At 36.5% G+C, this 26800-nt stretch overlaps 2 protein-coding genes across 2 annotated transcripts in view; one reads left to right on the top strand and one right to left on the bottom strand.

The window, feature by feature from the left end:
• LOC306878162 (calcium-transporting ATPase type 2C member 1-like) overlaps window positions 1-18707 on the top strand; it is a 45465-nt gene extending 26758 nt beyond the window's left edge. Inside the window, exons 13-27 of the mRNA XM_079430326.1 lie at window positions 3216-3313; window positions 6151-6246; window positions 6333-6422; window positions 7614-7718; window positions 8454-8610; window positions 10857-11027; window positions 11593-11690; window positions 11955-12005; window positions 12086-12252; window positions 12361-12429; window positions 14251-14367; window positions 14488-14635; window positions 15118-15213; window positions 16363-16504; window positions 17231-18707. Of these exons, the coding sequence (XP_079286452.1) occupies window positions 3216-3313; window positions 6151-6246; window positions 6333-6422; window positions 7614-7718; window positions 8454-8610; window positions 10857-11027; window positions 11593-11690; window positions 11955-12005; window positions 12086-12252; window positions 12361-12429; window positions 14251-14367; window positions 14488-14635; window positions 15118-15213; window positions 16363-16504; window positions 17231-17352 (1727 nt within the window). The 3' untranslated portion in view covers window positions 17353-18707. The remainder of the gene's footprint in view (window positions 1-3215; window positions 3314-6150; window positions 6247-6332; window positions 6423-7613; window positions 7719-8453; window positions 8611-10856; window positions 11028-11592; window positions 11691-11954; window positions 12006-12085; window positions 12253-12360; window positions 12430-14250; window positions 14368-14487; window positions 14636-15117; window positions 15214-16362; window positions 16505-17230) is intronic.
• LOC306878163 (single-strand DNA endonuclease ASTE1-like) lies at window positions 18555-22722 on the bottom strand. The gene is made up of 5 exons (XM_079430327.1): window positions 22651-22722; window positions 20890-22266; window positions 20596-20809; window positions 20233-20389; window positions 18555-19816 (listed from the first exon to the last, which is right to left on the bottom strand). Exons 2-5 carry the CDS (start codon window positions 22189-22191, stop codon window positions 19348-19350), a joined length of 2142 nt encoding a protein of 713 aa, XP_079286453.1. The 5' UTR covers window positions 22192-22266; window positions 22651-22722; the 3' UTR covers window positions 18555-19347.
• Window positions 22723-26800: the final 4078 nt, after the last annotated feature.

Raw genomic sequence — 26800 nt, 5'->3', positions numbered from 1 at the left:
TTTTGTTAAACTAAATTTAAAGGTGCCATAGAATGCATTGATACAATATTTTAAATTGTTCTCTGATATCTACACAGAAGGTATGTGGCTTAGGTAAGGGCAAAAAATCTCCAGAAACGATTTTACATGTCCATTTACAACCCTAGGATTTCTCCCTAGAATGAAACGGTCTGTTATTGGCTGATTTGGCAGGGTCATGAATAATAATGAGCTCTGCTCTGATTGGCTGTTTCACAGTACGGCTCATCAGCAAGAAGGAAGCACAGGGAGGAAAATATATATTTAAATACTTTCTCTCGCAGTTATATCGTCGGGTAATTATACTGTATTATAAAACACGGGCATCAGGGAGCCGTTATTAATATGCGAGGCATTGAAACTGCTTTTGAACGATCCATCGATCGCGTTATAGTTTCACTTTCAAGAGATGCGATCACACAAACTATGTTTACATTATGGAGCAACAGTACTTACCACACATTTCACAAGATCAGATGCTTGTCAGTGGTGCTCAGGATCTGTAAGTCATTCGCCATCATCCTCATCTCTCCTTACTGAGAGTGAAATCGTATGTACTGTAACAGGCTACCGCTAGCAAGGAGCTAACCATGTCCCTTTAGTGGCTCGCGTTATTTGGTTTCTGTGCCTTTCTGAATACAGACACCAACCCATCCCTGCACTTCACACCCCCTGCACGGCCTGGAACATAAAATTTATTTTGTTATTTTCGCTGTTGTCCGCGCTTGTTTATTTACAATACCTGCAGAGCTTCTGATGGTTCGGCCGGCTTAGAACAAGGGCGGGTTTATGCAAATGTTGGGGGCGTAGTGATCCCGACTGTTGCGTCACAGTCGGTGTTATGTTCTGATTGGCCTGTTTTTCAGTGGTCTTTTTTAATCACGAGATTTACATATGAAGGAGGAAACTATGGTGTTTGAGGCTCACTGTATGTCATTTCCATGTACAGAACTGTTATTATTTAAATATGCCAGGGTAAAGACAGTTTTTAATTCTATGGCACCTTTAAGTAAGTTTATTTTTATAACAAGAAGCAGCATGTCAAGCTGTTGCTGGCGAATAAAAACTTGTTTAAATTTAAATATTTCTGACCCCATTGGCAGATATTTGTTCTTGTTTTAATCATAAATTAATTAATTGTGATCAGCAAGACTTATGTGATTTTGCTTCTCAAGTAAATGTATCTTGATTTTTAGGATCTTTAGACATTTGTGCTGGAAAACAAGACAAAGATTCATCACTTTATTGTAGTGTGATCAGAACAGTAAAAGTTATTTCTATGTTCTGGTGGTTGAGAGCATAGATATTCAAGCATTCAAGCCATTTGTAAAATAAAAAATTTAAAATAAAGTAACAAGTAATTGAGTATTGTTACGCCAATTTTTTTTCTTATGTTTTCTTTACTTGCTAATCCTGAAATTTACCCTTAATTTTCTGTAAAGCTGCTTTGCAACTATTTGTATCGTAAAACGCTATACAAATAAACTTTAATTGAAAATTGAATTGAATTGTTCTTAATGTCTTATAAAGTCCTAAATTTACATTCATAAAATGAAAAATGTTCATGCTATCTATTACCCTATCAGAACAGAAAGAATGAATGTTCACAAAACAAAACACTGATCAATTAAATACAGAAGGGCATGCCATAGATGATTTGTAATCTGTTGTCATAATACCTCCTGTCTAATGTTCAGACAAAGACCTTGTGCAGTTTCTTCCTCTTGGACAGCTCACAGGAGAACAAAAAAGTCACTTTGCTTCTTTCTCCCCTCAGTGGCATTACATAGTGAGTCATATGAGAATCAGTCAGCCCACAGAGTCAAGTGACCAGCCACAGTCGCACTGAACATGCACTAATTTAATGCAGAGTAGACGCATTAAATCAGGTCCAGATGATCTTGTGGGTGGCAGTAATATTTTAACATTTTTAAGAAATGTTTATTGCTATGGTTAGAACCATTTTCAAATGTGATGGACTTAATGGCTCTTTACTAATTATGAAAAAACACTTTTGCCAAGCAGAGGAATAAAACCCTTGTGGCTACAGTATATTGTTAACGGGGTCACGACTAGGATTGTTTTGTCACAATTTGCAGAGGAGTTTATCTACAAAACAATATTTGAATGTAGCTTCGTGTTTGTCTAATTGCAGATGGTAATACAAGAATGCTTAAGAGCAAAGAATGTAGAAAAGTTCTTGTATCCAGGACAATCAATCACCATCCAGGACTGAAACGGTTTTAAAGGGGTCCTATTATGCTCTTTTACAAAGTCTTGATTTTGTTTTGGGGGTGTACTAGAACATGGTCTCATGCTTGGTGAATAAAATCGCATTATTTTTCACATAATTTACATTATTACAATACCTTTCTACCCAGCCTGACACAAACGACTCGATTAGTACCGGGTTTGATGAAGGCCCGCCTTCCGAAAAACGAAATGTATTGTGATTGGTTAGCTGTCGCAGTGCGTTGTGATTGATGAACAGCTTAGATGGCGTTTCAGTATTGCCCTGCCCCTTGCCAAAACAGCAAGTTCGTCAATATTGCTATATCCGTTCAGACCTCGAGAATATTGAACACGAGGATCGTGCAGAACCTTTGCATGCATGGATATTGCAAGACATATTAAAGTGGTTTCGATTTTGAAATGTGCAGAGCTCAACCAAGAGTTCTCCTCAACCATCCAAATTTCCGTAGGTGGGATTTAAAATTTGTGATGTCACTGAATACAGGAAAACAACTTTGTAGTCCAAACGAGCCGTTCGCTGTAGTTCTTGAAAAGGGAATTTTTTAAAAACGAAATATCTCCCTTTGGAGTGGAATTTGTAGATCGCTTTTATGCCCAAACATACACACTGACTAAAATTCAAAAAGTGAAAAAGCATAATAGGACCCCTTTAATAAATAGTTAATTATATTTTATGTAACTAAAAATTATGAAATCAGTAGTTTCAGCTCCAAAATCTTATTAGGTGAGCCACATGTAAAGCTGTTACAACTTGAAGCCATACATTTACATTTTACCATAGTTAAGGGTGTGTTTTAACTCCACAAAAATGTTGTTTGTGTTCATATGGGAAAACATCATTATGTAGGTGTCTTTTAATACTGGGCCTCATTTCCATTTTCTCTTGACATTTGAATGATTTAATGGAAATCAGAATCTCTTATTAACCTCCCTCTCCTCCCTAGGCTGCTGTAATGTGATCTGCTCCGATAAGACAGGCACTCTCACTAAAAATGAGATGACAGTCACTCACCTGTTCACCTCTGATGGACAGCACGCTGAGGTAAGGGCCCTGAAACTTTCAGGAGGATAAAATACACTACGCTCCCAGAAATAAATGTAAAAAAGCTGTCACGGTGGCAGTACCTTTTCAAAAGGTACACTTTTGTACCTTTTGTGTAGCTTTTGAAAGGTACCACCCTAGTAACAGCTTTTGTACTTTTTTAATGAGTGTGTACATGACCAAAGTATCTGGACACCCAAACACTACATCCATTTGTGCTTTTTGAGCAATGAATTTCTAAATTATTGGCATTAACAGGTAGATAGTACTTCCTGCCAGCTCCTATTCTAGGATGATTTTTCTGTTGCACTTTGGGACCTGAATGCAGCGATTTGCCCCCATTCAGATACATGAGCATAGGGTCAAACACTGATGGTGTCTGTTTAGCAAGGGTGCATTAAATTGATCAAACGTGATAGTAAATATATCTCAGTTTTCCCTAACATTATAAGCAGTGCAACTGTTTTTAATGATAATAAGGCAATAGTAATAATAGGAAGAAAAGTTTAATTGGATCATTTGACGCTTAAGACTGGACTAATGAAGCTGACAATTTAGCTTTGCCATCATAGGATTGAATTACATTTTAAAATACAGAAGATAGAAAACTATTTTAATTTTGTAATATTTCATAACATTATATATTTACTGTATTTTTGGTTACAATGAATGCAGCCTTGATGATCATAAGAGACTTATACAAACAGAAACAAATGTTGAACTAGACATCAGGACAAAAAGACACCTGCTGATGTTATTTGTACTGAAACCAACAGCACATTAGAAATACGTCATCTTAAGTGTTAATGGCTGTGATTAGGGTTGTGACGGTGAGGAAATTTTCTCACCGGTTAATCGACGTGTGACAACACCGGTAATGCCGGTATCACCGTGGTGGGCGGGTTGTTTGAGTTTTCCCTCTTTTCCTTGCTTTCCTTCGTTTCCACATTTTTCCTTACAATTTTCCACAATTCGGCATCAAGCAGTTGTTTTAGTTCATTTGAGTTTTTCCATTTTCCCTCACTTTCCTTCGCTTAAATAGCTTGTAAAAGCACCATGAGCATTTTACTTTCACTTTTAAATTAGCGGCATCAATTGCTTGAATTAAATTCAAGCAACAACAAAATACAACGTAGAACATAGCCTATAACTTTTATTAACAAAACGAATAAAAATACACCATGCTATATGCCTAATATAAAATAATAAATAACTTACAAATTTTAAATAGGTAGCCCCTATACAAAACTGAAAATCAGTAAAGACTGAGGAACAAATAGCCTAATTACAAAACGTAGAACGTTTATTAGCGGAGGCACGGACTGCATACACCTTGATGTAAAATAATGGGGGAAAAAATACAGTTTAAATAAAATAAATAACAGCAAATACCATGAAACCACATAAATGAGAAACGAATGTTCAAAAAAAAAAACTTCCAATATCACATTAGATAAATGGCAGGTCAACAGGCTTTTCAAAATCCAAAATATTTTTAAAACAGGCACTTTGACATTTCTTTTTGAAATTCTTCGGCCATCGCCTTGTCCGTCTCACTTCACTCTTCTTGTCAGTCAGCTCGACTCACTCTCCTCACATGATAAATAAATGACTGTCGTTCGTTCGATGTGCTGCATTGAGCAGCCGCGTTCAGTTTTAATTGTTGTGTCTGTTCTGTAAACTGAACTAAATTATTTTTATTACTATAAAAAAAATCTAAATGACTGTGCCACGGTGGGCAAGTGACGTAACCGGTATTGCGGCTTTACACCGGTATCACCGCCAACACCGTCTATTGCAGCAAGCCTAGCTTTGATGTTTCATGAGCCCTATGGATTTGAAGAGAAGCCTCTGGGTTTCTCTCTGAGGAACAGGAGGAATGTCTCAGAAGCCTGAAGGTATCAGTGCTGAGTCCTGAATTCATTGCCGTGCCATCAGCCTGCTCTAACAAATCTTCAAAGCAGTCAGCTGAGGAGTCGATTGAGTCTCTCACTTTTTAAACTTACTAGGTCGTTTCTCCCAGGTCTATTACATCATGCTTTTTTTTTTTTATTTCCCTGTGGGCTGCAAACAGAGCTCTGTCAAAAGACTGCTAAAGTTATCTAGAGTCAGTGTTTTAGCCTTTTGTGTATGTTAAAGTTTGTAATCTTTCCTCAAAATACAATACAAAATAAAATACTTTCCTATACTCAGAATTTGTGCTCTGCATTTAACCCATCCAAAGTGCACACACACAGCAGTGAACACACGCACACCGTGAACACACACCCGGAGCAGTGAGCAGCCAATGCTGTGGCGCCCGAGGAGCAGTTGGGGGTTCGGTGCCTTGCTCAAGGGCACCTCAATCATGGTATTGAGGGTGGAGAGAGCGCTGTACATTCACTCCCCCCACCTACAATTCCTGCCGGACCTGAGACTCGAACCCGCGACCTTTGGCCATTTAACCATTAGGCCATGACTGCCCCCTCCCTTGGGAAGAACTTTTGCATTTAGTCATTTAGCAGACGCTTTTATCCAAAGCGACTTACAAATGAGGACAATAGAAGCAATCAAAACCAACAAAAGAGCAACAATATGCAAGCGCTATGACAAGTCTCGGTTAGCCTACTATCGATTTACTACTATCTAATGCTATATTTTTCAACCCCTCACCTCCAAATACCTGTTTTATATAGACCACATATCATGAGTCAATCAATTTCTTATAGAAAATAATGTCTCATCCTACATTTATATCCTATTTCACTAACAAACATCACATCACTTAAGTTAAATGCCATTTCAAGTTGACTTTAAGATGTTAAGAACTCCTTGACCTGGTTTATCTTCTTTTACAGGTCACTGGCGTCGGGTACAACAATTCCGGCGAGGTTTTGATGGATGGAGAGGTGGTGCATGGCTTTTCCAACACCTCCATCAGCAAGATTGTGGAGGTGAGTCTGAGCAGAGATTATGATGAAATGCAGAGCTATTCGGGTATCATTGTGTGACATTTCTTTTGGTGTCTGAAATCCCATAGGCTGGCTGTGTGTGCAATGATGCTGTAATCAGGAGCAACACCCTGATGGGCCGTCCTACCGAAGGCGCCCTCATCGCCCTGGCTATGAAGGTACAGTAGGTTGCCGCTCTGCATGGTATGCTGCTAATTGTTGTTCTTTTGTGATCCTACATGCAAATACTGTATCATAACTAAATCCAAACAATGTGGTTGAACGTGCCTGGTGGCTCTGCCCACCTGTGCAAACAAGAGGCAGCAGCCTCTGGGAATTATGTCTGCGTGGTACTGTCTGTCACCTTATGTCACCTCATTTTGGCAAACAGAGAGTGTTTGAATTGGTTCTGCTTGCTCGTGCTAATTAAGATGAGCAGACACGTTTTCACACCCCATAGAACAGGTTACTGTGGCAACAGCATTTCCCCTGAGGGTCCCGGTTGTGTTAACGTCTGGGACTCTAATAACATTGTTTTCTCCACAGGGACATATACATGGGGATTAAACTGAGAGAAATGTTATGCAAATCTAAGGAGAAAAAATAACTAGATTTTTATGTTTTCTGAAGAAAATGTGGGTGGTTCTTGTCTCTGAAAAACTCGCTGCCACAATACTGCTGTGTTTTACACAGAATTGCAATACTGAATGAAGTATTTCAGAATAGACACTTGCTCTATTGGGCATCGCTTAAAGCAGGGGTGTCAAAGCCTTTCAAAAAAAGGCTCTGGCCCTCCAGGAATTGAGTTTGACACCCCTGGTTTAAAAGGATAGTTCACCCAAAAATGAAAATACTGTCATCATTTACTCGCCTTCATGTCATTCCAAACTTGTATGACTTTTTTTCTGTGAAACACAAAAAAATATATTTTTAAGAATGTTGGTAACCAAACAGTTTTGGTTCCCATTGACTTCCATTGATTTTTTTTTTTTTTCCATAGTTCGAAACGAAACAGTTTGTTTACTAACATTCTTCAGAATATCTTCTTTTATTTTCCTAAAAAGAAAGTCTCTCATTTAGGTTTGGAATGACATGAGATTGAGCAAATTATGACAGCATTTTCATTTTTGGTGATCCTTGCTTCCGTTTATCACTTGGAGTGCATCAGGGGTTTGTGGTTTGGCACGACAAAGACTTTGTTTTTCTTGATCTGACATTTCCTTTCTTCATATGCTGATTTTGTATCTATCCACTCTGTTTTATCAGTTATTTCATTGAGCCAGAACTGATAGGTCTCTTTGAGATTAGATTTTTCTTTGAAGGATTCAAGTGAGCAGAGCATGTGACTTCATGTTTTCTGTTCTTTATAGATGGGTTTGGAGGGGCTGCAGCAGGAGTTTGTGCGTCTGGAAGAGATTCCCTTCTCCTCAGAGCAGAAGTGGATGGCGGTCCGCGTTGTCCATCGCACCCAGCAGGTAAGCTGGACCACATAGTAGAAAACGCATTGTAAATGTGAAGGAGTAGATAGTGCAAGTTACTGTAATTGGAGCTGAAAATTACTTGGATACAAGTGCACATTGAAATTCGCATTCACATCGCTGATCCTACCGATTCACATGCACCAAATGAACCCCCCTCAAAAAATGTCTTAAAATGGATAGAAAGCAAAGCACCCAAATGCTTTCTCTCTTGGCTGGCTATTTATCACTACTCTCAGGCTCACACTGAGCTCTCTTGAAATCTTAAGATCCAATCTGAGTGTCTAGCTTCTTTCAGTTTATGGGTGTCAGGGTGCACAAGTGTTTTTCAGTCCACTCAGAAACAAAAGTGCACACCAGGCTGCTGCATAAGAAGAGCTCATTGTTGGGTTCACTGATTTGTTTTCTGTGTTATGTCTTGGAAATAATTTGCAATGGATAGTTAGACATAAATTCTAATCATAGTCTGTAAGCGATTGTTTCGGCTGTATGACCGTGCACAAAGACTTATGTAATTATTTGAATGGGCTTCAGTCGATTATTGTGGTGACGTTGATTTCAAATTGGCCTACCCCATAAATGTCAGCCAAAAAAATCTGGTCTGTTTACTTGTCCATAATATAGCCCTTTTGTTTAGTATTTGGCAGTACTTGGTTAGAATAAGCTGTAAAATTTAGCTAAGAGTCAAAAGACTAACTAATTATCTTTCCTTACTTCTGATTTAAATAACAGGACAAACCTGCCGTATTCTTTGTGAAGGGCGCCTATGAGCAGGTCATCTGCTTCTGTACTTCCTACAACAGTAAAGGCGTCACTCTGCCTCTGACCCATCAGCAGAGAGAACTCTACCAGCAGCAGAAGAGCTACATGGGCACTGCGGGTCTCAGAGGTACAGCACTTCTCTAATAAGCTTATCTCTAATAAATGTCATGCGTAATGTTGAAACAAAAGTTTGAAACAGCTTATATATTCCTGCAGCTCATAACCTTGTTAGGAATTGCAGGAAGGCTGCATTACATTGACAGAGGTGGAAATCACTCACTTTCCAACCATGAAAATAATGTGTATGATGACAAGAAACCCAGTTTTCTGCATTGAGATTGCCCTGTTCTTTATATACAGGTGTGGTCAAACTTTTACATACACATTAAAGTATCTGCAAAATGTTAATTATTTTACCAAAATAAGAGGGATCGTACAAAATGCATGTTATTTTTTTAGTACTGACCTGAATAAGATGGTTGCATGCGAAAGTTTGGGAACCCCTTGCAGAATTTGTGAAAATGTGAATAATTTGTGACCAAATTGCTGACAAAATGAGTCGGAATGCGCAAATTTTCAAATGAGTTATTTTCATTTTCACATTCTCCATTAAAATACCTTCAAAATGATATATGACTTGTTGGAATCGGATAAAAAATGACTGAGCTACAGCCGTTTGAAGGCAATAGAGGCAGCAGATCTGATTTTGAGAAAAATCGAGTTAAATATTCCAAAGCAGAATCACCAAGCAACGTTGCGTATTTTCCTCAAATTCTTTTCTTAATAATAATTACTATATTATTAATCACAATAAAATTTTTTTTATCTTTGTTATTAAAAACAAGAACAAAGATGCAATTAAACAGTATTTAATCGAGCAGCGAGTGATTCCGTCTTTTCTTTTAATGTAACATTGAGACAGATCTATATTAAGGCCTACTGCAATGCATGGATCAAATATAATGTTACACATCAGATTTTCCCCCAACTATTAACTAAACGTTCATGTCAGTCATAACAGATTATGATGTGAATCTCGCCAATACATAACTCGCAATAATGTACTTTATAAGGGAGATCGGGCGCTCACGGAAAGGCGTGATTTTTGCATGATTTTGAGATCCACCTTTTCACACTGAGGACGACTGAGGGACTCAAACGCAACTATTAAAAAAGGTTCAAACATTCACTGATGCACCAGAAGGAAACACGATGCATTAAAAGCTGGGGGGTGAAAACTTTTTGATTTTGAAGAACAAGGTAAATTGTACTTAATTTGTCTTCCGGGAAACATGCAAGTATCTTCTGTTGCTTCTGAAGGGCAGTACAAAGTGAAAAAAAAAATTATATTTCTACAAAATACGAAAAATTTGGACATCTTCATGCTGCACAAAAGCTCTTAATGTATCATGTTTCCTTCTGGAGCATCAGTGAACGTTTGACATTTTTCTAATAGTTGTGTTTGAGTCCCTCTTGCAAATTCTCTTGTAGTAAATAACACATTAATGGCTTGCTGTATTACCCTTACAGGTGCACAGTTAGCTAATTCAGCAGTTGTGGGTGGCACTGTGTGTAGAGATTGCTGCTCTTTCATGACACTTCAGTGTTACCCCTGTCAGTACTTAGGAATGTAGCATACATGTAGCATACACTAAATATCTGATGTCCTACTTTTTTGCTATGAATTTTCTAACTCTTACAGCTTATGCTACTCTTAAGAGCATTTCTGAAAAGTTCTATACATAACACTCAGCTCATTTGGGTTCCCAGACTGTGGCAAATAAATCACACATAACTTTGAAATGACACCCAAATGTTTTTCTGACAGTGGAACGAAATGTCGTGCCTCGCAGGACCACGGTGCTACATAAATACAGACATACAACAATGAAGTAAAAAAAAAACACACTTTAAACCTATAAACCTATACACAACTAACCTACTGACAGATTTGAACTATAAGTATACTATATATAAATATTTACCCTATACAAACTTAAAAAAAATAAAAGATAAAAAATACAAACTATACGAATGCTTCACATAAATACTGTACATGTTCAAAGAGAAACATTTTGAGTCAAGTAGCTGGTTCGGGAACAGTGCAGGATGATTTGTAGTGCATGAGCATGTAAACACATATATTGCTTAGTCCTGGCAAGTCTTTCTCAGCTTACAGCTGTCTTCATGTCATTTGGCTTGTTTTGATAAGAGTAAGTTGTCTCTGAGGACGCAGAAGTAGTGCTTTCACATATTGACGTTCCTCTCTATTAGTTTCCTTTAATTAAAGGCATTTCATGGAGGACACAGTAATAATATTGAGATCAAGCTGATTTTGGCAGCAGCTGATGATGTTGTCCTGTACTCTGGCAGTGCTGGCGTTTGCTTCTGGATCTGAGATGGGCGCTCTTACCTTCCTGGGGCTGGTGGGCATCATCGACCCTCCCAGAGCGGGAGTGAAAGAGGCAGTGGCGACGCTGATCGGCTCTGGAGTGGCGGTGAAGATGATCACAGGGGATTCACAAGAGACTGCAGTGTCAATTGGTATGACTTTCAACCATGTTATCCTTTTTCTGTCAACGATTTATCTCATTTACAGACATTAAATGTAACATTAAATCTAAGTATAGGCATGTTTTAAACTGTTTTGCTCTATATGAACACAACAAAGAATTATGAATCACTTGAATACAAATTCTTTCCTCTTAGTTTGAATAAGAGTTATTATTGTTTACTGAAACAAAACAAAAATATTTTATTTCAACTAATTATCAAGGCAATATTTCTGGAAGAACTAACAACAAAAACTGAAATAAATTTTTTTAAACTATAGCCTTTTTTTTTAAAGCGACAACAGCAAAATTGCTAAATCTTTGAAAAATAAAATGAAAATGGGAAATATAAAAACTATTTCAAAATATGAGTGCATACTATAATAGTATCTCAATGATTTTAAAATAACACTGGTTTGAATCATGTATAAAATTAAAAAGATTCCTTTAAATTTTTACTTTTTAGTTTAGACATGAAACATTCTGAATCTACTTATATTTAAGTAAATAATACATTTGCTCAAATATATTTCTTCTGTTGCCTCTCTTGACCACAGCAAGTCGACTGGGCATCTATACCAAAGGTTCTCAATCTCTGTCTGGAGACGAAGTTGACCAGATGGACATCCAGCATCTCTCTCAGATAGTGCCCAGGGTATGAACACGCATTCATACACTCTAAGCTTCTTCTCTGCACTACCATCCAAAAGATTCACAGTTGGAGTTTGGATAGTTTTCAAGTTCACAAGCGTTTTGTCAGCAAACAAGGTTTATAGTACCTTTTACTTTTTGAGGTATTGTAAAAACAAGAGTTTTAAATGGATTCATGCAGTCTTGAGTCAGTTGTATCTGCTAATGTGTAGAGCTGTTACGAGAAGGGATTGGTGCCATGAAATAAATTTGTAACTTGTCTCCACAGATAGTGGTATTCTACAGAGCCAGCCCTAGACACAAGTTAAAGATTGTTAAGGTGAGTGCACCAAACAAATTGTTTGTGATCATACAACACGCATAACAATACGTGTCTTAGAGTGCTCTTTCTGGCTTCAGTCCTTACAGAACATCGGTGCTGTTGTCGCAATGACGGGAGATGGTGTCAATGATGCGGTGGCTCTGAAGGCAGCAGACATCGGTGTGGCAATGGGTCAGACTGGCACTGATGTCTGCAAAGAAGCAGCAGATATGATCCTGGTAGACGACGACTTTCAAACTATCTTGTAAGCCTACACTTTCTTGGCTTTTTTGGCTTAACAGACTTTTGAGGACTATTGATGTGCTGTCTGGTGAGTCTACACATGTTCTCAAGCCTTTGTTTCTCAATCTAGGTCTGCTATTGAAGAAGGGAAAGGGATATACAACAACATTAAGAACTTTGTGCGCTTTCAGCTGAGCACGTAAGTTGGAGTGCTCTCATTTTGATTCAGAATTAAAAGGTTTTCTTTTTACATTTTATATGTGGTGTACATGAAGCCAGATGGGTTGTGCTGTTTTTAGTTGTTCTGAAGATTTAGTATAGATGAGCTTAAAATGGATTTTTCTAGGGATCTAGTGTCCTCAATTTCTTCTTTTTTTATTATTGTTCTGACATTGTTCTGCTTAAGACTCACAGACAGTGGCAATGATGTTGAAATCATGAATTAAAACAACCCTAAATATCTAATAATGTGATTTTGAAATATTTTGTGGTGCTCCATAGTCACAAAAATGGTTTTTATTTCTGTTAGCTTTAGTTTGATTACTATGAATACACTACTGTTCAAAGTTTGGGGTTGGTAAGATTTTATCGGTTGGCAAGAGGCAATTTGATTTAAAATTCAGTAAGAACAATAATATTGTGAAATATTATTAGTTAAATTTTTTATGTTGATATGTTTTATAATGTAATGTGATGACTATTCCTGTGATGGCAAAGCTGAATTACATCAGCCATTACTCCAGTCTTTCTAGTTGTGTCATGTGATCTTTCACAAATCATTCTAATATGCTGATTTGCAGCTCAGTTACTTTATAATACAATAATAGAAAACTTTTATGCTGCTTAATATGTTTGGTAATTTTGATGAATAAAAAAAAAAGATACACATATATATATATATATATATATATATATATATTCACTAATCACATTCATTCTGAAATTAATCGTGATTAATTCCACCTAACATGTAAAGGTTTTAAATATACTATTATATTGCATTAATTTCACATTCAATCTTCAAATTAATGTAGAAATATATATGTATGTATATTTATGTATGTGTGTGTGGTTGTACATATACATATATAATTGTTGTTTTTTTTTTGTTTGTTTGGATTAGTATTGTTAGAATCATTATTATACTCTTATACGTTTTGTTCTTTAATATTTTGAATTGTTTTTAGCCTTTTTTTGTTTTTCATTTAAATGTTAAGTTTTGAAATTTTGTTTTATGCATTTGTCATTATTTAATTGTTTTGTTTTAAGTGTGTGTATAGGTAGTATTTATAAACTTTTAGCTTTTAGTTTTGGATCTGTTTTTAGTTGGTTTAATACTACAATTGATTGCTTCTGGGGGGAAGTCATGGCCTAATGGTTAGAGATTTGGACTCGTAATCCAAAGGTTGCGGGTTCGAGTCTCGGGCCGGCAGGGATTGTAGGTGGGGGGAGTACATTCTGTTGTCCACATCTGTAAGTCACTTTGGATAAAAGTGTCTGCTAAATGACTAAATGATAATAAAAATAATAATAATTTGAGCGAACTTTGAACAATCTTCACATAAATCCATTATAATAAATGTCATTTACCTGTGCTTTTCAGCAAGTAGGAAATATACAGAAATTGAACAAAGTTATCAAACACTAAATTCTAAATGAAGTCTAGATGAATCCTTAAAACTACAAAAGATATTAGGTTATTGATTTTCCTCTTTTTTTTTTTTTTTTTTTTTTTAATGTTCTTTGATTAACATCACAGCAGCCTGGTTATTAGGCTATTTGGCTGCTATTACTTTAAGAGCTGCAGCTGCTGAACATGATGTGGATCTGACACGCATGCTTGTAACTTAGTTTCATTCATGCTTTTATATGAAATGTCTCCTGTTTGATGTGGTCTGACAATATATAAATAAATAAATATGTATGTGTATATATATATATATATATATGTATGTATGTATGTGTTTAATAAGATACTCATCCAGGTTATAAATACTGTCGAAATGATCTCTTCCTTTAGGAGTATTGCTGCCCTCACCCTCATCTCCCTGGCAACGCTTATGAACTTCCCCAACCCTCTGAATGCCATGCAAATCCTCTGGATCAACATCATAATGGATGGGCCACCAGCCCAGAGGTAATAAACTGATTACCAACAGCTTTATCACCGCAGTTGATCAGGACTGCAAGTTTAGTATAACAACATTTGAACATTGCTTGCGTCAGAATAAGAATGAACTTTATTTTTTATTCCTAGTTTGGGCGTGGAGCCTGTCGATCGAGACGTGATCAGGAAACCTCCTCGGAACGTTCGAGACAGCATCATCACACGCAGTCTGATAGTGAAAATCCTAGCTTCGTCCTTCGTCATTGTTTGCGGCACATTGTTTGTGTTCTGGAGAGAGGTAGTCAATATTCATCTAATGAGGCCTTCCTGAGCATTTGTGTTCTGCTTTGTTTATCATTTGTGTATCCATATTCAAAACAGGCCATTATTTGTTTGCACTGTGCCTTGTTTTTGTTTTAGAGGCATCATGCAACTCTCTTTATATATTAACTATGTGGTGTATTTTTTGTTTGTCTACTTGAGAATTAATATTGTGTTGGTACACAAGTGCCATTACCTTGCCTAGCCTCTAATTGGTAGGAAACACTTAAAACGAGAGCTGTAAAATGAATGTGTTGTTTTTTTCTGGGTAAAGTGGCAGCGAAACCATTGTGCAAAATGTAGTAGTTAATGAAGTACATTAAATTTGATGAAATAATTGCCTCCGGAAAGCTGCAGGAGCAATGCCAAATGCTTTGCAAGGAACCGTAAAAGACGGTAGATTTTTTTTTTTCCCCTAACACTTCCTTTCAGTCTAATCTTTTTTTTTTTTTTTTTCAGCTGCGGGACAATGAGATCACCCCACGGGACACCACTATGACGTTTACCTGTTTTGTGTTCTTCGATATGTTCAACGCTCTCAGTTCCCGGTCACAGGTATAGGCAACACCAAAAAAGAACAAAATAGACATGCATGTTTCCTGTTTATATTCTCAAGGGACATATTAAGAGCATGGGGGGAGCAGGATCTTAAACACTACCATTATACGAGTCATGTTGTTTTAAAGTGCCCCTATTATGGGTTATGAAAGGGAGTCCCAACAACAGGTTGAAATGCATGCAAGGTCAAATAAGACTTTCATTGTCTTTTAATATGCATTGATTTGACCTTATTTGCTCAACGACTCCCAAACGTTTTTCCAAACCTCTTCTTTGCGTGATGCTAATCTGCGGAGATTGGTCCGACTGGTCGATTTAATTTTCATTTCATCATGCCTGTAATGCCTGATAAAGTGCAGTGCTGCTTTGTGTACAGCCTTTACCGGGGAAACCGCTATTTTACCAAAAAGTGGCACCTAGTGGCAAAGAAAGAATTTGCATTTTCATTCAGACCAATGCGAAAATTGACTGATGGTTTTACTCCGCAAACACGCAGAGCCGTAAATGTGAACCGGTATATCCCGTGGGGGAAGACCCGCCACACAGAGTGTAAGTCTGTGGGAAACACTGTTGCTGTAGCAGTCTTCAGTAAAATTATGGGGAGACAACATAAGTTTGGGGCTATACTGCTGTGGTATTGCTGTATAAATTAACTTTAACCATTGATTCTTCACAGCCTCGTCCTTTGGCAGTAAAAAATACAGATTTACTCTCACAGTGCAGACTACAGCGTCTTCTCGACATGATGCTATCCACAGGAATCCGCTACAGTGTTTGAGGGAGGGGGAGTTCAAGTTTTCCTGGGTCTGCGCGTGCAACAAGTGGACGGGCAATATGCTAATGTTTCATGTTGATGTCAATATGAAACGGCTTGGAATTTACTTTAAAAACGACTCGTTTAAGTGATTCAGAGTCGACTCTTTCTATTGAGAGACAATAACTTTATACACGGTGTACTTTCAGATTTAAAACTTTTCTGGATGTTTTCATTCACTTAGATGTATTACACACTGAAAGATAATTTCCAAAAATCCATAATAGGGGCACTTTATGTCAAAGTGTATTTTGCTGTCTTTGATTTGTGTTTAAGCCTGGATTTTATGTCAGTGATTCATCCGAGGCCTCACTGTTTTTGTCATCCTTCAGACACGGATGGTGCACGAGATGGGCTTATGCAGTAACAGGATGTTCTGCTATGCTGTTCTGGGCTCCATCATGGGCCAACTCCTGGTCATCTACTTCCCTCCGCTACAGAAGGTCTTTCAAACTGAGAGCCTCAGCATTTTAGGTATGCAATCAAAAAAAAAATAAGGAAACCACAGTACATAACATTTTTCACATCATGTACAGCAGAGCCCAAAAATGTTATGTAATGCAGAAGAAATAGATTCTGTATTATTTCTAGATCTCAAAAAAGCAAGAAAATGTGACATTGATCAAGCAAACTCCTTGTATAGACTGTCAGATGTTGTTCTACTGAATTGTCAAATCATGTTATTTTAGCATTATTAATATACTATTATGGTATTTATTTATCTTTTGCTATTTTTAGTTTTCATTCATTTTAGAAATTCAAAAATTTGCTAATGTACTTTTGTCATTTTATTATTATGATTTGTTTTATACATTTTTAATTTTATTTCAGTTTTAGTAAATGTAGCACTTCAGCTTATTTTATTTCAGTTAGTTGCTAAGGCACATTTTTCAATTTTTTAAACACACACACACATTTAGTTTTAGGTAACAATAACAACACCGTCTTAAAGAACATCTATCAGGCTTTACTCAGACTAACTGGATTTTCCAATGCTGCTGTCATTAAACAAAAACTTGAAATGTGATTTCTTAAATGAATGTCCACCTTTTCACCATTTGTTGAGCTGATAAAATTATAGTAAAATGTAAAAAAAAAAATGTATTGACGACATGCCAATAAGAATTGATTTACTGTGTTTTGGATGTGCATGCATCATGTGATTTGCTCACTGATTTATGCACCATCCTCTCCGTGCAGATCTGCTGTTCCTGGTGGGCCTCACGTCCTCTGTGTGCGTGGTATCGGAGGTCATAAAGAAATTAGAGAGACTCAGAGGTGGAGAAAAGATGGCAGACACTGATGATTTCCATGACGTATGACACGCATTGTGTCCCGTGCAGGAGATGGAGGGTGGTGTTGGGGCACCTGGTTTGGAATGTCGCTCGGGCCGGTTTCATACCGTACAAAACTGTCCGAAGTGATCAAGTCGGGTCTAACCCGTATGTACAGTTCCTTTTTAAGGTCAAGACCAGGAGCTGATTATGAAGCGATGACCTGGTCCTGTCGTCTCCGACACATGCCCTTTCCCGGGGAGATGCTTTGGTGTGCTGCTTTATGACTGTACTACTTCCCATAGCATCTGGGCGAACTTTATTTATGAGATGCTGTATCTGTCCATACAGTGGCTGTACTGAATTTGATTTAAGGGATGTATTATGATTTTTTTAACATAATTATTATTAAAAGGATTTGGTGTCTTTTAAATCTCCTTTTGTTTAAACATTTCTGGTTAGAGGTTTGTGGAACAATGTGGATAATGCCTTTCTGCATTCCAGATTCCAAATTATGCTTGAATAATCATAATAATAATCTGCTTTTTATAATGACTTTCTATTTGAAGGTACAGGATCCCACAATATGATGGCGTTACGAGATTACGGGGTCCCACTTCATGATGGTACATGCACTTTTAGTTCTTATATGAGACTGATGATTTATACAACTGGCTTGTACAATTACTTCCAGTTCCTCTGTATTTACATAGTATCAATACTATATTGTTACTTTCCTTATGTTAATACACTGGTATTAGGGCCATGTGAAATAAGATGCTATTGCCTTTTCACTTTACTTTGGCTTTTCCTATAGTGTTATTTATTTTCTCACCTGCTTGGTGCTCGGTTAGGTGAACGCTTGGTCCTTTAAACGTTTAATGATGTAGTTGTCAATTAAATGGATGCTCACAGAAATGTTCGACTAATCATTCCTGACACTAACATCTGCCGAAAAAACCTCAGTGCAGCCCACCGGCATTGTCTTATTCCCATCTGCCAACACTGTATCTTGTTGATAAGGTACAGCTAATGATGATACTCTATATATCAGTTTTTGCAGTATGCGATCATGTTTGTCCTTTGTATTGCGGATAGTGGTTCTTTATGATCACGTTGTCCATATTTATTAATTGGTGAGATTCCTTTTCTGCTCATTCTGTTTTCTGGCTTTGCTGTTGCTTTGAAAACAAAAATTGTAATACACTGATATTAAACAGTATAAAAATGTTAAAATGAAGGGTGATAGGTAAAAAGCTTTTTATTTTTTTCTTCTATTTTTAAGATTGTATTTATTTTATTGTGGTTTGCACAGCTGAAACCAGTAACCTGTTGTGGTCATTTCAGAACACAATTGTACAATAAAATTTTTACAAATTAAAAAAAAAAAGAAAGTCCATCTGATGTTGATTAATCTGATTATTTAACTATGCATTTTGGAAAACAATGTAATACATGCACAATCATTTTTTATTTCATTCAAATCATTGAAATCCATGACATTAATGTTTATAATACCTTAATGCCTAATTGTTCACATTTAACAGTTTGATGATATGAAAAATCAAATGGTTTGGAATTTAATTTAAACCTTTTTTTGAGTACAGTGTAAACTTGTGGGTAATGTTGGCTATTGTAGTTACAAGTTATCCATTGATATAAAAGTCTGTTATTTACACACAATATAAAGATCAAAATAGAAAAAATATTTAAATTTTAATACTTAAATTAAAAAGCTCATGTTACTTAAAATACTTTGCTGAGTAGGGTGAATTTGCATTGACACAACCATATCCCAAAGTCTAACACCTAAACACAAATATAATGATTTTTAGCTTAAATCAGGCATTGATTTTCAATAAATAATACAGGATGGCAAAAACAGGACTGTACATGATGTGATTATGATATACTGTAGACAAGTCATTTCAACACATTTTTTTTTTTTCTGGTTTTCTGGAAATATGTCTTGCCTCATTTCCATTATAAGCGCAGTAGTGCAAATGTTTCTGTTTGTTGTTGTTTTCACAAGTCCTTTAAAAGCTACTCGAAGCATCTCCTGTCGTGTTTTTTAGAGGGATGATCAGAATTGCGAGCTTTAGTCTTGTATCTGGTACGGGTGGTGTAGGAAACATCAGGAATTTCAGTCTTGTGATCCTTGGCTGTACTCTTCCTACTTTTCCCATTGAGATCATCATCGTCATCGTCATCATCGTCATCATCATCGTCATCATCACAGTTATCAATATCCTCACACATCAGATGTTCTAAGCCAATGCTCAGTTCATCTATAGGCTGATTCTGGCCTTCTCTCTGTGTTTTCCCAGCCACTCCGTGCATGAGCCCAGTTCTCATTTTCTTGATGAAATCTTCACCCACTAAGCTCACAACTGCATCCTTCAGCTGTTTGAAGAGCCGCTCGACGTTTGAGCCCCTCACCAGCAAAGAGTGCAGAGTGATGCCTCTCCTGAGCTCTTCGACAACATGGTGCACCAGTTTTCCATGGTACAAACTAAACACAAGACCAGAACATTTAGTATTCATGTGCAACAACACTAGTGGACACTTTTAAAATGTAAATTTAGAAATCTTTAGAAATCATTCTAATATGTTGATTTGGTAACTTTTCATATTATCAATGTTGGGAAAAAGTTGTGCTGTGATTAAATGTTTTAGGGATTCTTTGATTAATAGAAAGTTAAAAAAACTTGTATTTGTGAATTTAAAAGTCTTGTTATTTGAATATTAATGTGTGTGTGTGTATATATATACTATACATTATTTATTTTTTCAAGCATTTTAAATTACATTTGGGAAGCTACAACCAGGAAGCAGGATCGTTAACAATGCAAATCAAATTAATAATTATCATCAAATAATCAGTGAAAGCTTTCAAGATGCTTTATGAGTAATAAATGGATGTCGTACCGTGCAACCTCTGGTTCAGATACGGGAAAATACAGTAAACAATTGAGATCGAGACTCCACTTCAGGCAGGACTGCCATTGGCTGTATAGATGAGCCGTTTCATGCTCCAGAGAGATCTTTCTTCGACCAGTTTGTAGTTTAAGTTTCAACAGCATGTCTAAATTCCCAAACCAAAAAAGAACATGTATTCACACTTTTTTATGTTACAGTACGTACTGGCTTAACGTTTTTACCATTTCCCCCATGCCATTTTGGTAATCATTTGCTCACAATTACGTGATAATGGTGGAGCTTTATTAATTTATTGCATGCTATAAGGAAGTCTTCTGCTAACAAGATAATGACGTTTAATCATTTCAATACCTCTTTGTGTTTGAGGTGTACTGCTGAACTGTCCATAGACCATTCCCAGCAGCAGCCCCCAAAGATGCACTTTGGACGGCGGAGGCTGTGCATTTACTAGCCAGTAACGCATCACGAAAAGTTGCAGTTGTAGAGCAGGTTGGATCTCTCTTAACATCTCCGACGAGACACCCAAAGTGTCCAGGAGCACCCGAAGTAGCACGTTGTGTGGTTCCTAGAAACATTAGAATGACAAATACTGTAAAACAAACAATTTCATTTCACTTCAAAAGAGAGCTTAGACATCTTTATTACCTTGCATAATGTTTCCAGTTGAAGTCCTTCCATCACCCCGGTCTTTATGGCTTCAACTTTCTGACTGCTTAGTTTTGATTGTTGTCTGCCATATTCCTCTACATGATTGCTTGTGCCAGTGAATGTTTTAATGGCTAACTCTGGTTTATCTGCTGTCTGTTGTTCTCCCAACAACAGTAACCCGTAAATCACTTGGCGTATGGGACGGGAGGTTTCATTGCTACAGGGGAGTTGAAAGTTTTCAACCTGGATTGTCAAGCAAACCCTTTGATGTAGCAGTGCATCAATAATGGAGGAGCTCATCTTTCCCTCAAGTAGGAGCCTCAAGGTCCATTTAGGCAGAACTTGCAATGGACCTGTAGAAGCTGACCGTGGAATCGTCTCTGTTTGGAAGAACTTGGCAAGATAGCCAGAGATGAGCTTGTACTCTTGGATTCCCTTGGAAAGTGCTTCTTGGACGAGGGGTTTTTCTTTGTTGTGTGTTAGTTTCAGCAAAGCACTTACAGCTTCATCTAGCTCTGGGAACTGGGATAACCAGTTAAGCAAACCATCAATCCAGGCATGCTCCGTATCAAGCGTTGAGTATTTCTCCCAACCCAGGCTTTTTAAATTTTGCAGCTTCACATAATCATTACCTAAGATGGTAGCAAAGACTGGGAGAAGCTCAGGGTTCATTCTGAAGGATTCACAGAATTTTCTCACTGTAAAGTGTTTGGCTTGGATGAATTTTTTGTTTGTGCATCTATTCACTTTCACGTTTTTCCACTGGAATTGTGTGATTGGCAGGAATCCCGCCCTGAGGTTGAATACGTAGAAGTCACTGTCGTTGGACAAAACTGGACAATTCCATTCTTCCGCCAAAGCAGCGATTTCCCAATCAGCCTCTTCAAGACACTGAACCAGTGGTACCTTGAGCTTATGAAGGAGCTGTCTGAAGACATTTTTGACGAGAATAGGAAGAACCTTGGCTCTTTTCCCTGCTGACAGGGTAAAAGCCGCATTTATTTTCTTCTGTTTTTGTTTCCTAAGAGTGTCCCATTTTTTGTCAGTGTGGTCAGCGCCGCCATCAAGTACAATGAAAGGGTGAATGTCACAGTCTGTGAGGTTCTCAAAGAATCGTATGATCACCTCCTCAAAGGCATCATAGTCTCCTCCATGCATCTGATCCAAATTGCAGTCAAAGTACAGGGTGTAGTATAAGTTACATCCATCGATTATTAGTCGATTGTCTCTAAAAGCCCAGCTTCTTAAATCATTTCTGTTGCTACTTTCAATGAAGGTCTTCAGTCCTTGAACTCCCATGTTGATTTATGTCTCACAATCTATGAACTCCCAAGTTATGATACTAACTCGCAGCAATATTTTGGTTTCTACTTGCTGTAAAAAAAAATGTAACAAGTAATTTTCTAATTATTGAGATATTGTCATTAGGCTATTTATCAATTTATTATGTAAATTATATAATGTATAAAAATATTTTGTAATAACGTATTATATGAAATTTTATAAAAATCATTATATGCATTACATTTAAAACATGTTATTTTGTGAAATTACAGTAAAATATCATGATATTTTATCACAATAATGATATGCAGCACGTTGGCATGCACGGAACTTTATTCAAACAACAACAGCATAAACAAATTCATAATTCCTCTATCAAATGTCAAATATTGTTCTCGATTTGGACTATGTACATAAGAAATAGCCTAATATGTTTAAGTAGAAACAATATTAAAGTAATTATGAAGATCTTACCGAATTTTTAGAAATGTGTGTGAGGCGTCTGTGAGCTACATGTATCCTAATACGTTGTCAAACGTATTATATAAAACAGACAGGAAAGGGAAACTAACTGTCATGTGATGTTAGGCAATTCCACGGAAGCGGAACTATGGCCTCAGAACTATAAACACAAGACTGTCATGGATACCTCTAACATAAATATATTCATGAATCACCTGGGTGTGTTTCTAAAACTGTATGACATGCAGTAGTTTTACAGAGAGATGTGAAGCCACAAATTAATTTGTTTAATAGATGCATTACTCTTCCCTTTTCTTCTTTTTTGCCAGTTCTTTTTTTTTTAACCTTTATTTAACCAGGAAATGTAAAACCTCTTGAGATTTAAAATCTCATTTACAAGAGGGTCCTAGCCAAGATAGGCAGCACATTTAGTTACACATAAAACAAAATACATTAGTTGACATACACAAAAACATACACAATTCACTCAAAATATTTACAATCAGGTGACTCTACAACTAGATCCTTTAAAATACATCTAAAATCATTTAGTGATACCAACTCTTTTAAGCATAACTTAGCTTGTAATTGATTCCAATCAAATGGAGCGGCATAATTGAATGCCCGTTTACCCATATTAGTACGAATTTTAGGGATGCTTAAAAGATAATAGTCCTGTGAGCGAAGCCCATAATTCTTTACATCTTTTTGAAAGATATTCTGCTGTAAATATGAGGGAAGTAAACCTAAAATGACTTTATATATAAATAAATAACAATGCTTAAGTCTACGGGATGACAATCCCGGCCATCCAACCCAAGAGTACAAAGAACAATGATGAGTAAGGGCTTTTGAATTTGGGATGAACCTTAATGCTCCATGATAAACTGAATCCAACGCCTGTAAACAATGCTTAGGTGCTTGCATATATATGATATCACAGTAATCCAACACTGACAAAAATGTAGCTGCTACCAATCTCTTCCTTACTGCAAGAGAAAGACAATACTTGACTCTAAAAAAGAGGCCCAGTTTTGACTTTAATTTCATCACAAGATGCTGAATATGAGGCCCAAAAGAAAGAGAATCATCAATTAAAAACCCCAGGTATTTATACTTAGATACTACTTCAATTTCCAAATAATTTACAAGCGATTCCAAAACCTTTGATAAAATAGACAATTTCGAAATAGGCCTATAATTATTCAATACAGTTGGATCACCCCCTTTAAATAATGGCCGAACATAAGCTGTTTTCCAGATAGAAGGAATTTCATTTGTAGATAAAGAAAGATTAAAAAGATAGGTTAGTGGTAGCGCAATAATATCCGCTGCCAACTTTAAGAAATGTGGATCCAACTTATCTGGACCAGCCTGTTTCCTACTATCTAAAGATTTAAGTGCCTTATTAACCTCTGAAACTGTTACTGGATTAAAATCAAATAATTGATCTACCTTAAAATGATTTCCACTAGAGTAAACAGTTAAGGAGTTGTCATGGGTCAAATTTTGGGACTCATGAAGTGAACCAATGGCTACAAAATGTTCATTTAAACAATCTATTATCTTAGCTTTATCCACAATTTTACATGAATCCTTAATAATACATGATGGAAAATCTGAATTTGAATGACTTCCAATGAGACTTTTAATATTTTTCCAAAACAAATTCGAATTATTTATATTATTTTAAGTTTCTAAAAGAAAGTAGTCAACCTTAGTCTTTCTATTGCAGCAGTGGACATATTACGCAATTGTCTGAAAATCAACCAGTCTTCATTTAGATTAGTACTTCTGGCTTTAGACCAAGCCAAGTTACGATCTCAAAGTAGATTTGACAATTTGGGGGTAAACCATACATTATGTCTACCTTTAACTCTAAATTTTCTAAAAGGAGCATGCTTATTTATAAAATAGGTAAAACTTTCATAAAAATAATTCCATGCACTTTCAACTTCTGGAATAAGATAAATTTTTCCCCAATCAAAATGATATAAATCATGTAAAAAACCTTGTTCCTTACAGTGTTTCATATCGCGTTTAGTAATAATACATGGTTTAGATATGGGAATTTTTGCATTCCTAACCATAGCAACTACACAGTGGTCACTTATATCATTTGCGAATACAGATGCCATGGAATATTTATGAGGGACATTAGTTATAATTAAATCAATTAATGATGAATTTTCAGGACATTTTAAATTAGGTCTAGTTGGACTATTTACTATCTGAAAAAGATTAATAGAATTACAGTAAGCTTTTAAATCATCAGATACTGGTTGCAACCAATTCCAATTTAAATCACCGATCAGAACTAATTCTTTAGGGTCTAGATCTGATATTCTCTGTGCCAAAGAATATAAGGTTACATTTACTGCTGAGGGTGGCCTATAGCAACCAACTAATGTAATATTGCAGGTTTTAGAAACCTCAATATTTAAAGATAAAAGATCAAATTGATTTTTTACTGATTTAGATAAAAGTACATTCGTAATATATTTATTTTTAATAAAAACTGCAACTCCACCTCCTCTATTAGATCGATCAGCCCTATAAATATTATAACCGACAATGCTAATGTCCTTATTTGAAATATATTTTTTTCACCATGTCTCTGATAAAACCATAATATCTGCATCAGTTGTATCTGCCCAGATACGTAACATATCCAACTTTGTGAGTAAACTGCGAACATTTAAATGAACGATCCCAAGACCAGTCCTTGATTTAAAATCAGAAGGTGTGTTAAAACTTGTGACAACATCAGGACCTGGATTCGGTTGAACATTTCCAGAAATCAGAAGTAACAATACGATAAGCGCCCTCTTCAGTTTAGATTTCTTGGATAATTTTTCCTCCTTTAAGTTCCTGAAAAAAACCAGTGAACTACCTGGATTAACAACTAAATATTCTTGCACAACCATGATTCTGGCAAACCTTATCAAGTGCACAGAATCAAAGCTACTAAATAAAAAAGAAAATAGTGGGGTAACACTCGTTATATTTTCGAGCGTGCCCTTTTTCAGACAATTATCAACTGAGCATGTAGAACTTACACGGAATTGTTCTACTCCGTGAAAACCTTCACTACAGCTCATCATAAAGAAAAAAAGAAATAATACAAAAAGGTACAATGCCATTTTTTACTTATTCCTGATTTTGACACAAATATACAATTTGTTGGTAAAAATTGTCCAGTATGTCCCAAAAAATTTTCCTAAGGCCGTTTCAAATGGCGGTGATATAATTGTGTCTTCCTCAACCCTGGATAAAAAAGTTCCAGGGTTGAGGACTATTGAAACAATACTTCATCCGGTAAAGTGTGGTACTCATCAAGGCCAAACGATCTCACATCATGAATCTGAATTCGGGAATGCGCTCCAGAAGATCCAAAGCCCGTCTTTGTTATGCCTTAAGGTGCGATACTGATTAATTAAATACCACCCTGAACAGTATCAACATGTCTTGTGTAACATAGAGAAAATAACAAAAGCTCTTTCCTTTATCCGGTAAGGTGTGGTACTCATCAAGGCCAAACGATCTCACATCATGAATCCGAATTCAGGAATGCGCTCCAGGAGATCCAAAGCCCGTCTTTGTTATCCCTAAGGGTGTGATACTGATTAATTAAATACCACCCTGAACAGTATCAACATGTCTTGTGTTACATAGAGAAAATAACAAAAGCTCTTTCCTTTATCCGGTAAAGTGTGGTACTCATCAAGGCCAAACGATCTCACATCATGAATCCGAATTCAGGAATGCGCTCCAGGAGATCCAAAGCCCGTCTTTGTTATCCCTAAGGTGCAATACTCTTCAAGGCCAAAAACCATCACATCATACATCCAGTTGAGAGAGATCTGCTTCAGAAAGTCCAAAATCTGACAAGACCCCTTGTTCAATTTGTAAAACCCTTAGAATACTTCTTTTATATCTAAAAATAGTCTTAAAATTTATAAAGCAATGAAAATGATACACAAGTTAGACAACCACATGCTCAACAAACACAACAGAAAAGACATGTCGCCATCTTGGAATGTACCAACTTAGTCATTCTGCAAGAACATGCAGATTTCACAAGTTTCTTGCAAGACATAAAATGACGTTAGCACATTTGGTTAAGTGAGTAAATTAATGAACTGTGACCTTAATTTGTTCA

This window comes from Barbus barbus (assembly GCF_936440315.1).
Source record: "Barbus barbus genome assembly, chromosome: 12".
NCBI lineage: Eukaryota > Metazoa > Chordata > Actinopteri > Cypriniformes > Cyprinidae > Barbus > Barbus barbus.
This window is presented reverse-complemented; position numbering and strand designations above follow the sequence as displayed.

Coding starts and splice junctions, on each gene's coding strand:
- LOC306878163 (XM_079430327.1), bottom strand. CDS start 22,191: ATGGGAGTTCAAGGACTGAAGACCTTCATTGAAAGTAGCAACAGAAAT. Junction 20,390..20,595: donor TACACCTCAAACACAAAGAG/GTATTGAAATGA, acceptor TTGGGAATTTAG/ACATGCTGTTGAAACTTAAA. Junction 19,817..20,232: donor TCTGAACCAGAGGTTGCACG/GTACGACATCCA, acceptor TCTTGTGTTTAG/TTTGTACCATGGAAAACTGG.